This window comes from Chiloscyllium punctatum, chromosome 24, assembly GCF_047496795.1.
Source record: "Chiloscyllium punctatum isolate Juve2018m chromosome 24, sChiPun1.3, whole genome shotgun sequence".
Classification (NCBI taxonomy): domain Eukaryota; kingdom Metazoa; phylum Chordata; class Chondrichthyes; order Orectolobiformes; family Hemiscylliidae; genus Chiloscyllium; species Chiloscyllium punctatum.
Window position 1 is genome coordinate 88,095,581 of NC_092762.1, and position 13,988 is coordinate 88,109,568.

The following is a 13,988-nucleotide window of genomic DNA, read 5'->3' on the forward strand; positions in this document are numbered from 1 at the left end:
GTTTGATGTTGATGTTCAGTCCTATTACAAACTGGAACTGGAAAAACTGGGGTCTTTGTTCATCTCATCGAAGAAAAGGAAACTGACAGTGAAGCAAAGTTTAACCAATACTGCAGTAACCAGAGAATTGGTTTCTGTGTTCCTCTCTGGTGTTGCTAGGGTCCTGTCCTTGGCCTCTGCTATTTCTCCCCTACATCATCCAAAGGCAAAGAGTTGGTTTTCACGTGTGCACTGTGGACACCCAGCTCTCTCTCACCACCATCCCCTCCATTGCTCCACCGTCTCTAAATGATCAGAATAGGATCCAACGCCCAGTTAGTTACAAACAGTAAAGACTTATAGCCATTGCCTGTAGTGTTCCCCAACAACCTCCATGCCCCAGCTACAAACACCAACACCCTTCCTGTGGACTGTCTGAGGCTGAAACACTCTCCTCACATGTCACTACAGCTTCTTTCTCACTCTGGAACATTGCCCATTTCTGTGTTATCGCAGCTCAGCCACCCTCACCCTCGTCACATCGACACTTCATTATTCCAAACCTTTGGGGTCACCTGACCACCCTTTGAGAAACTGAAGAGTGTCCAAAACCATGCCCTAACTCAACACCATATCCCACACTCAAGCCCCTCTATGTTCATTGGCCTCTGCTGGGTTCCCAGTTATTTTAAGTTTTTCATTCTTGTTTCCAATTCTATCTAATTCCCATGTCCTTATCTCTGTAATTTCCACCACCCATCAATCCTCGGAAATCTCTGTCCTCCTTTAATTCCGGCCCTTTGATTTTAACCACTCTCCAACAGCAGCCATGCCTTAAGCAGCCTGGGTCCCAAGCTTTGGAATTTGTCCTAAAACCTCGCTGCCTGCCTCTCTTTTTAACACTCACCCATTTCACCAAACTGTTTGGTCAATGACCTTAAATCTCCTCAGTGCTGAACCTTGTCTGATTGTCTAATGTAGAGATGTGAGACATTGCAAGTGTGGACAGATTGCAGAGATTTGAAGGGGACAAGGTCATGGAAAGATTTGAAAACAAAAAGGAGAATCTTTAACATATCAAACTGTGCCCAAGTGGGAGCCAGTCCCAGTGCTTCAAGGGTGTTGGGAATTTGATCAAGAGTTTGGGAATAAGTTCAAGCCAGATGATAGTTGAAGAGAATACAGGAAGAGGTTGTTAAATGGAATGGAGGTTGGATTTATAGAACGAGGCCCTCATCCGAGAGTCTGGCATCTCTCGTTTGCAATGGCACAAGATCAGGAGTTAAAGTTCACTTCCCTTCATGACCCCTCCCGCAAACTGGAAACATTCCTCAAGCAAAGAAGGTGGAAGAGAGAAAAATAAAAGAGAGAAAGACAAAGAGCAAAACGAGAGGGGGAGAAAGAAAATTACAGAGAGAGAGAAAAGACAGAAATGATGATGATAGGATGAGGTCAAGGGGGGGGGTGGTGAGGCTACATTGACTGAAATGTAAACCAGGGCTAAATCAGGTGAGATAGAAAGTAGATTAGAGACCAGAGGGAGTCATCCCAGACAGAAAGACACAAATTGTTGAGCAGAGTAGTGAGTGAGCCTGTGACACTGCCACCACCTTCAAAAGGTCACAGTTAAAGTGGAATTGGAATCAATGAATACCTTCACTAAAACCCACTGCCTGGACTCTCTAACCTTCAGACTCAATGGAGCCAATCAGAAACCACTCATCTCCCTCTGCTCAACAAAATTTAACTAACAGCATTTGGTTACTAGAGTAACATGCTTTCAGTGAATTAAAAACAAGCTGTACCTCTTGGGTAATACTGCTGCCAAAATAACTAGGAACCCAATCGAGCAATGTTATAGTTCTGTTTACGTTGGAGCCTACAGCCTCAGTGTGTGGCAGCCATCGAGTCAGGAATTCCCTGCTCTGTGCATCACTTCCTCACTGAACTCTCAGGGCAGCACCAACATATTACCAAACTCCACCCTGCTGCAAGATCACACAACACACCGCACTGTCTGCTCTGTTGGTTCACCAGCTGAGACAGGATACAGATTAAAACAAACTGTGCGACATACTCACCATATCGCTGAACTTCAAAGGTTTTATTGTAGCTGTAACCCTGCAGCTGTACGAATATCATCCACTCTCCCAGCACAGGCTGCTCTGATAGTGGAAAGCTCATATTTACAATGCCTGAAATAAAGCAAAGACAAGTGGTTATTTTTCTGGAGACAGTGGGATTTGTCATACAATAAACGTGTTCTAAATGAATCTTCAATTACACGGGAACCCCCCGGAATTCCGGTGAGCACTGTGAGGGATGTCAGACACACTGTGCTGAGTATCTATCCATGGTCCCACTCACACCAAGAGGAGCCAGCCATCAGTTAGGTCATGTCTGAAAATGCAGCCTGACATTGGGGCCATAGATTGAGCAGAAATGTGAAGCTGAGCAACTAGCTCTCTGCAGGAGTAAAGCCTCCCATACACCCTCTTACCTCCTCTCTCTCACTCTCTCTCTCTCTCACACACACACAACACACACACAGACCCCCTCTCTCTCACACATACACACACACCTCACCACACACAAATACATACCCCACCTCTCTCTCACACACACACACACACACAAACATATACCCCACCACACACACACACCCTCACACAAACATATACCCCACCACACACATACACACACCCTCACACACACATATACCCCACCACACACACCCCCTCACACACACACATATACCCCACTACACACAGACACCCTCACATACAAACACACACACCCTCACACACACATATACCCCACCACACAGACACACCCTCACACACACATATATGCCACCACACAGACACACACCCTCACACACACATATACCCCACCACACAGACACACACCCTCACACACACATATACCCCACCACACAGACACACACCCTCACACACACATATACCCCACCACACAGACACACACCCTCACACACACATATACCCCACCACACACACACACCCTCACACACACATATACCCCACCACACACACACACCCTCACACACACACATATATACCCCACCACACACACACCCTCACACACACATATATACCCCACCACACACACACCCTCACACAACATATACCCTGCCACACACCTTCACACACACATATACCCCACCACACACACACCCTCACACACACATATACCCCACCACACACACACCCTCACACACACATATACCCCACCACACATACACACACACCCTCACACAAACATATACCCCACCACACACACACACACACACCCTCACACACATATATACCCCACCACACACACACACATCCTCACTCACACACACACACACATATACCCCACCACACACACCCTCACACACACCCAACCTCACACACACATATACCCCACCACACACACACACCCTCACACACACATATACCCCACCACACAAACACACACCCTCACACACACATATACCCCACCACACACAGACACCCTCACATACAAACACACACACCCTCACACACACATATACCCCACCACACACACACCCTCACACACACATATATGCCACCACACAGACACACACCCTCACACACACATATACCCCACCACACAGACACACACCCTCACACACACATATACCCCACCACACACACACACCCTCACACACACATATACCCCACCACACATACACACACCCTCACACATATATACCCCACCACACACACACCCTCACACAACATATACCCTGCCACACACCTTCACACACACATATACCCCACCACACACACACCCTCACACACACATATACCCCACCACACACACACCCTCACACACACATATACCCCACCACACACACACACACCCCACCACACATACACACACACCCTCACACAAACATATACCCCACCACACACACACACACACACCCACCCTCACACACATATATACCCCACCACACACACACACATCCTCACTCACACACACACATATACCCCACCACACACACCCTCACACACACCCAACCTCACACACACATATACCCCACCACACACACACACCCTCACACACACATATACCCCACCACACAAACACACACCCTCACACACACATATACCCCACCACACACACACACCCACACTCATACACACATATACCCCAACCACACACACACCCTCACATACCCCACCACACACACCCTCACACACACACATAGACCCCACCACACACACCCTCACACACACATATAACCCACCACACATACCCTCACACACATATAACCCACCACACATACCTTCACACACACATATACCCCACCACACATACACACACACACCAACTCACACAAACACACACCCCCTCACACACACATATACCCCACCACACAAAAACACACACCCCCTCACACACATATATACCCCACCACACACAACCAACCACACACACACACCCTCACACACACATTTATACCCCACCACACACACACCCTCACACACACATTTATACCCCACCACACACACACCCTCACACACACATATACCCCACCACACACACATATACCCCACCACACAAACACACCCTCACACACACATATACCCACCACACACACACACCCTCACACACACATATACCCCATACACACGCACACACCCTCACACACACATATACCCCTCAACACACACACATACCCCACCACACACACACCCTCACACACACCTATACCCCACCACACACACACCCTCACCCCACCACACACACCCTCACACACATATATACCCCACCACACACACACATATACCCCACCACACACACCCTCACACACACATATATACCCCACCACACATACACACACCCCACCACACATACACACACACACTCTCACACAAACATATACCCCACCACACACACACACCCTCACACAAACATATACCCCACCACACACATACACACACCCTCACACACATATACCCCACCACACACACACACATATACCCCACCACACACACACACCCTCACACACATATACCCCACCACACACACACACCACCTCACACACACATATACCCCACCACACACACACATATACCCCACCACACACACCCTCACACACACCCCACCACACACACCCTCACACACACATATACCCCACCACACACACATACCCCACCACACACACACACACACATACCCCACCACAAACACACCCTCACACACACCGATACCCCACCACACACACACCCTCACACACATATATACCCCACCACACACACACATATACCCCACCACACACACGCTCACACACACATATATACCCCACCACACACACACCCTCACACACACACATATACCCCACCACACACACACCCTCACACACACACATATACCCCACCACACACTCACACATACATATACCCCACCACACACACACACACATATACCCCCTCACACACATATATCCCACCACACACACACCCTCACACACACATATACTCCACCACAAACACACCCACACACACACATATACTCCACCACAAACACACCCACACACACATATATACCCCCCCACATACACACACACCCTCACACACATATATACCCCACCACACACACACACTTACCCCCTCACACACACACATATACCCCACCACACTCACACACACCCCTCACACACACATATACCCCACCACACACACACACCCTCACACACATATACCCCACCAGACACACACACCCTCACACACACATATATACCCCACCACACACACACTTACCCCCTCACACACACATATACCCCACCACACTCACACACACACACACCCTCACACACACATATATACCCCACCACACACACACACTTACCCCCTCACACACACACACACCCGCACACACACATACACCCTCACACACACATATATACCCCACCACACACACACACTTACCCCCTCACACACACATATACCCCACCACACACACACACACACACACACACCCCTCACACACACATATACTCCACCACAAACACACCCACACACTTACCCCCTCACAAACACACACCCCCTCACACACACATATATACCCCACCACACACACACACACATACCCCACCACACACACACCCTCACACACACCTATACCCCACCACACACACACCCTCACACACACCTATACCCCACCACACACACACCCTCACACACACCGATACCCCACCACACACACACCCTCACACACATATATACCCCACCACACACACACATATACCCCACCACACACACCCTCACACACACATATATACCCCACCACACATTCACACACCCCACCACACATACACACACACACCCTCACACAAACATATACCCCACCACACACACACACCCTCACACACATATACCCCACCACACACACACACACACATATACCCCACCACACACACACATATACCCCACCACACACACCCTCACACACACATATACCCCACCACACACACACACACACCCCACCACAAACACACCCTCACACACACCGATACCCCACCACACACACACCCTCACACACGTATATACCCCACCACACACACTCATATACCCCACCACACACACCCTCACACACACATATATACCCCACCACACATACACACACCCCCTCACACACACACACATATACCCCACCATACACACACACCCTCACATACAAACACACACACCCTCACACACACACATATACCCCACCACACACACACCCTCACACACACACATATACCCCACCAGACACACACACACACACACACATACCCCCTCACACACATATATCCCACCACACACACACCCTCACACACACATATACTCCACCACAAACACACCCACACACACATATATATACCCCACCACACACACACATACCCCCACACACACATATACCCACCCACACACATATACCCCACCACACACATATACCCCACCACACACACACACCCCACCACACACACACACTCCACCACACACATATACCCCACCACCCACACACACCCTCACACACACATATACCCCACCACACACACACCCTCACACACATATACCCCTCCACACACACACCCCCTCTCACACACACCCCCTCACACACACATATACCCCACCGCACACACACCCCCTCACACACACATATACCCCACCACACACACACACACATATGCCCCTCACACACACACCCTCACACACACATATACTCCACCACAAACACACTCACACACATACATAAAACCCCCCACACACACACACACCCTCACATATATACCCCACCACACACACACACCCCACCACACACACACACATACCCCCCACACAGATATACCCCCCCACACACATATACCCCACCACACACACACCCCCCTCACACACACACACCCTCACACACACATATACCCCACCACACACACATATACCCCACCACACACACACACATATACCCCCTCACACACACATATACTCCACCACAAACACACTCACACACATACATATACCCCCACACACACACACTCTCACACACACATATATACCCCACCACACACACACACCCCACCACACACACACATACCCCCACACACACACATACCCCACCACAACATATACCCCCCACCCCACACACATATACCCCACCACACACACACCCCCCTCACACACACATATACCCCACTGCACACACACACCCTCACACACACATATACCCCACCACACACACACACACATATACCCCCTCACACACACACCCTCACACACACATATACTCCACCACAAACACACTCACACACATACATATACCCCACCACACACACACACCCCACCACACACATACATACCCACCCACACACATATACCCCACCACACACATATACCCCACCACACACACACACCCTCACACACACATATACTCCACCACACACACACACCCTCACACACACATATACCCCACCACACACACATATACCCCACCACACACACACACCCTCACACACATATACCCCACCACACACACACCCCCTCACACACACACCCCACCACACACACACCCCCTCACACACACATATACCCCACCACACACACACATATACCCCACCATACACACCCTCACACACACATATACCCCACCACACACACACATACCCCACCATACACACCCGCACACACACACATATACCCCACCATACACACCCTCACACACACACACCCTCACACACATATACACCCTCTTACACACACATATACCCCACCACACACATATACATCCTCACACCCTCTCTCACACACACAAACCCACAACCACTCACTCACCCCCCCACCCCTCACTCATTCCCCCCACGCCCACTGACCCACTCCCCCCACGCCCACTCACCCACTCCCCCCATGCCCACTCACTCACTCCCCCTACAACCACCACACACACCCTCATAACCACACTCTCTCACCCCCCTCACATATACACCCTCTCACACATAGGCCCTCAAAACACATATGCCCCCTCACACCCCCTCACACACACACACTCCTGCCCTGATCACCTTCCATGCTTGCACGCACACATTCCATCACATACCCCCATACCCACCCACCTACTCACCCACCCACTCACTCACCCCCCCCTCATTCACTCACCCCCCCACCCCTCACTCACTCACTCCCCCCACCCCTCACTCACTCACTCCCCCCACGCCCACTCACTCACACCCTCCACACCCACTCACTCACTCCCCCCACGCCCACTCACTCACTCCCCCCACGCCCACTCACTCACTCACCCCCCCACGCCCCTCACGCACTCCCCCCATGCCCCTCACGCACTCCCCCCACGCCCCTCACGCACTCCCCCCATGCCCCTCACTCACCCCCCCACGCCCCTCACTCACTCCCTCCCCCCACACCCACTCACTCACCCCCCCAACACCCACTCACTCACCCCAACACCCACTCACTCACCCCCCCAACACCCACTCACTCACTCCCAACACCCACTCACTCACTCCCAACACCCACTCACTCACCCCCCCAACACCCACTCACCTACCCCCCCAACACCCACTCACTCACTCCCCCCACCACCCACTCACTCACTCACTCCCCCCACCACCCACTCACTCACTCCCCCCACCACCCACTCACTCACTCCCCCCACCACCCACTCACTCACTCCCCCCACCACCCACTCACTCACTCACTCCCCCCACCACCCACTCACTCACTCACTCCCCCCACACCCACTCACTCACTCACTCCCCCCACACCCACTCACTCACCCCCCACACCCACTCACTCACTCCCCCCACACCCACTCACTCACTCCCCCCACACCCACTCACTCACCCCCCACACCCACTCACTCACCCCCCCACACCCACTCACTCACTCACTCACCCCCCCACACCCCTCACTCACTCACACCCCGCCACTCACTCCCCTCTGGCCTACTCACTCACTCCCACCCCCACGCCCACTCACTCACTTACTCACCCACACCCCTCACACCCTCCCACACCTCTCACTCACTCACCCCCCCACTCACTCCCCCCTGGCCTACTCACTCACTCACCCTCCCACACCCCTCACTCACTCACACCCCCCCACTCACTCCCCTCTGGCCTACTCACTCACTCCCCCCCCCACACCTCTCACTCACTCACTCCCCCCTGGCCTACTCACTCACCCCCCCACACCCACTCACTCACTTACTCACCCACACCCCTCACTCACCGCCCCACACCCCTCACTCACTCACACCCCCCCACTCACTCCCCCCTGGCCTACTCACTCACTCCCCCCACGCCCACTCACTCACTCCTCCCACACCCACTCACTCACCCCCCCAACCCACTCACTCACTTACTCACGCACACCCCTCACTCACCCTCCACACCCCTCACTCACCCTCCACACCCCTCACTCACTCACACCCCGCTGGCCTACTCACTCACTCCCCCCATGCCCACTCACTCACCCACTCACTGACTCCCCCCACACCCACTCACTCACTCACTCCCCCCACACCCACTCACTCACTCCCCCCACACCCACTCACTCACTCCCCCCACACCCACTCACTCACTCCCCCCCACACCCACTCACTCACTCCCCCCCACACCCACTCACTCACTCCCCCCCACACCCACTCACTCACTCCCCCCCACACCCACTCACTCACTCCCCCCCACACCCACTCACTCACTCCCCCCCACACCCACTCACTCACTCCCCCCCACACCCACTCACTCACTCCCCCCCACACCCACTCACTCACTCCCCCCCACACCCACTCACTCACTCCCCCCCACACCCACTCAATCACTCCCCCCACACCCACTCACTCACACCCCCCACACCCACTCACACTCACCCCCCACACCCACTCACACTCACCCCCCACACCCACTCACACTCACCCCCCACACCCACTCACTCACTTACTCACCCACACCCCTCACTCACCCCCCACACCCCTCACTCACTCCCCCTGACCTACTCACTCACTCCCCCCACACCCACTCACTCACTCCCCCACACCCACTCACTCACTCCCCCACACCCACTCACTCACCCCCCCACACCCACTCACCCCCCCACACCCACTCACTCACTTACTCACCCACACCCCTCACTCACTCACACCCCCCCACTCACTCCCCCCAGGCCTACTCACTCACTCACCCCAGGCCTACTCACTCACTCCCCCCACGCCCACTCACTCACTCCCCCACACCCACTCATTCCTTCCCCCCACACTACTCACTCACTCCCCCCACGCCCAATCACTCACCCCCACACCCACTCACTCACTCCCCCCACGCCCAATCACTCACCCCCACACCCACTCACTCACCCCCCCACACCCACTCACTCACTCCCTCCACGCCCACTCACTCACCCCCCCACACCCACTCACTTGCCACCCCCACACCCACTCACTTACCACCCCCACACCCACTCACTTACCACCCCCACACCCACTCACTTACTCACCCCCCCACACCCCTCACTTACTCACCCCCCCACACCCCTCACTCACTCCCCCCACACCGACTCACTCACTCCCTCACCCCCCCATACCCACTCACTCACTCCACTCACACCCCTCCCGACCCCCACCCGCAACCCCTTCCCCAACACGCAGCCCCACACATACTCAGATCCAGACACACTATTCCAAATCTCACTAAAGCAGCTGAGAACTCCAATTCAGTTCATTAAATAAACCTAATTGGATCTCTGATGGAGTGGGTAGCGTTCCTGTCTCTGGGTTCAAGTTGCACTCCTTAACTTGATGGCTAACGAAGGGGTATCCTAAAGGTGGCCAAACTGGTTGAGGATTAACCTGTAAATCCTCCCAACCTACACCGATGGCAAAAGAGACACCTGGTCACGTGACAGAAGATTAGATCCTTTCCCACCACTATCCACATCTCGGGCTACAACATTCTTGTCAAAGTGTATGCTGCCATATCCTCAGGGGGGTCAGTTAGCTGAGTGGCCGTTGAGTCACACTGGGGCCAACGTTGGGTTCCATCTTCATTCCAGCTGGGGCTGACTTCAAGAGCTGCCTCCTCACCCTGGCTGCAGCAGAGGTCACGACGATGCTAACCTGCCCTCAGGCAGAGAACTAAACCAGAAGGAAAATACAAAAATCTGGAATGGAACGCTCTGTGATGGTGACCAGGAAATTCTCGGATCGCTGTAACACCCATCTGGTTCACAACTGCCCTTCAGAGAAGGAAATCCACCTCCTGACCTGGTCTCCCGTACATCCGACCCACAGACCCACATCAAAGAGACCCATTCTGAAGTTGCTGAATAAACCACTCAGTCACATTCAACAACCACTCCCACTTCCTCCAGAACACTTAGGGATGGACAATAAATGATTCCCACATGTCATGAATGAATAACATCTTTTGCTTTTAATTCAAACAGATAAAGAAATGTGGAGATGATGAACCACGTTCGCCCATTCCCAGCCATTGCTCTGGGTTAGTGAGGAGGAAGCTGCGGTGCTTCCTCAACCTTTTTGTTATCTGGCAATTCTAGCTGCAGGATATGCGAGTATGGGAGGACGCAGAATAGAACTATAATAAGATCCATAGTCAAACCCTTGGGTGGGTAGCAGTAAATCCCACAGACATATGCACTGCTCTCGAGATTGGAGAGGGTATTTTTGAGGTGGCAATTGATGGATTTTTATCTAAAATCGGGACATGTTGTGATTAGGAACTGATATACATCCTGCCTTTCACCCAGTTTTGGTTTTTAATTATACAATAACGTCAGAGTTGATAGACCTACCACAACACACTGACTTCAGGTCATTCCACTGAATCATGCGTGAGCCGCGTGGATCCTGAGGGAGAGAGACATGCACAATGGGAACTGGAGAGAAACTGGGAACATGAGAAACTGAATCACAATTTAATTCTCAAACATAGCCCAGTGGTATTATCACTACCTTATTAACCCAGAGACCCAGTAATGTGCTGGAGACCTGGCTTCAAATCCTGCCACAGCAGATGGTAACCAGGAAACAATTGTCAGAATATCCATCTGGTTTTCTAACGTTCTTTGGGAAGGAAGTTGCCATCTTTACCTGGTCTGGCCTAATTGTAACTCCAGACCCACAGCCATGTGGCTGACACTTCGTTGCCCTCTGGGTAATAAATACTGGCCCATACAGCGATGCCCTCATCCCATGAATGAATTTTTAAGAAGAGTCCAGGTGCTGTAGGGAGGGAATTCCAGGAGTTTGAGCCAGCAACACTGAAGGAACAGTGATTTATTTCAGGATGGTAAGTGACTTGAAGTGAAACTTGCAGGTGGTGGATTGCAAATGGTTGTGATTTTGGAAGGTGCAGCCTAAAGATGTTTTGGTGAATTTTTGTAGAGCATCTTGTAGGTAGTACACTCTGTTGGTACTGAGCATCAGTGGTGGAGGGAGTGGATGTTTGTGGACATGATGCCAATCAAATGAGCTGCTTTGTCCTGGGTGGTGTTAAGCTTCTTGAGTATTGTTGGAGTTGCACCCATCCAAGCAAGTGGGGAGTATTCCATGACACTCCTGACTTGTGCCTTGTAGATGGTGGACAGGCTTTGGGGAGTCAGGAGGTGAGTTACTCACCGCAATATTCCCAAATCTCTGACCTGCTCTTACAGCCACTGTGTTCATATGGCTGGCCTCACTGATCAATGGTAACCCCAGGACGTTGATAGTGTGGGATTCAGAGATAGTAATGCCATTAAATGTCAAGGAACCATGGCTAGATTCTAATGGAGATAGTCATTGCCTGGACCTTGTGTTGTGTGAATATTACTATGACTTTCCCTTACAGTAATGGGATGCAGGTCTATATCAGTCCATTTTCATATTGTTGCTCTACAGTCACTACTAACTGATATGACAGGGCAGAATGTGAATGGACAATTGGACCATGTGACAGTGCAGCAAACCTGCTCATCAGTCCTTAACCAGAATTATTTGTTGTCTAACATTGAAGCAAACAGAGAATGAGAGTACGGGACCACTAAGAGAGGGAAAGACAGACACAGAGAGGGAGAGAATCAAGAGTGAGAGAGACACAGACAGACCATGGGAGAAAGAGGCAGAGACAGGAAAACAGAGACCGACAAAAGGTAGAATTATCAAGAGCAATGGAGATAGCAGCTACGAGGAAAAGCAAGAAAGACAACAGGAAATAGATTCCCACTCAATGACAACGTGACAGCTTTAACCCAGACTCAAGCCAACCTCCTCCACCCAGGTCAATGTCTGCTGTTGGTGTGGTTCTCAAGTAGTAAACAGGGTACTCACCACAATATACGCCTCGACCTGTGTGAGAGACAGAGAGAGAGAGAGAGAGAGAGAGAGAGAGAGAGAGAGAAGAGAAAATCTGAATCAAATATGTTGCTGAATGAGTTCCTTTAATAATATAAGGCCCACTTGACAGAGCTCCAAGAATTCAGTCC

The 13,988-nt window shown here is 51.8% G+C and overlaps 1 protein-coding gene across 6 annotated transcripts in view; it reads right to left on the minus strand.

Moving 5' to 3' along the window:
- cpamd8 (C3 and PZP like alpha-2-macroglobulin domain containing 8) overlaps positions 1 to 13,988 on the minus strand; it is a 318,016-nt gene that overhangs the window by 201,832 nt on the left and 102,196 nt on the right. For 5 of the 6 annotated variants that reach the window (XM_072594464.1, XM_072594465.1, XM_072594462.1 and 2 more), the window contains exons 6-8: positions 13,834 to 13,851; positions 12,318 to 12,372; positions 2,061 to 2,174 (exon numbers count right to left, since the gene is read on the minus strand). In XM_072594464.1, the coding sequence (XP_072450565.1) occupies positions 2,061 to 2,174; positions 12,318 to 12,372; positions 13,834 to 13,851 (187 nt within the window). Of the gene's footprint in view, positions 1 to 2,060; positions 2,175 to 12,317; positions 12,413 to 13,833; positions 13,852 to 13,988 lie in introns of all 6 variants that reach the window. The other variant, XM_072594467.1, reaches the window with a different exon arrangement.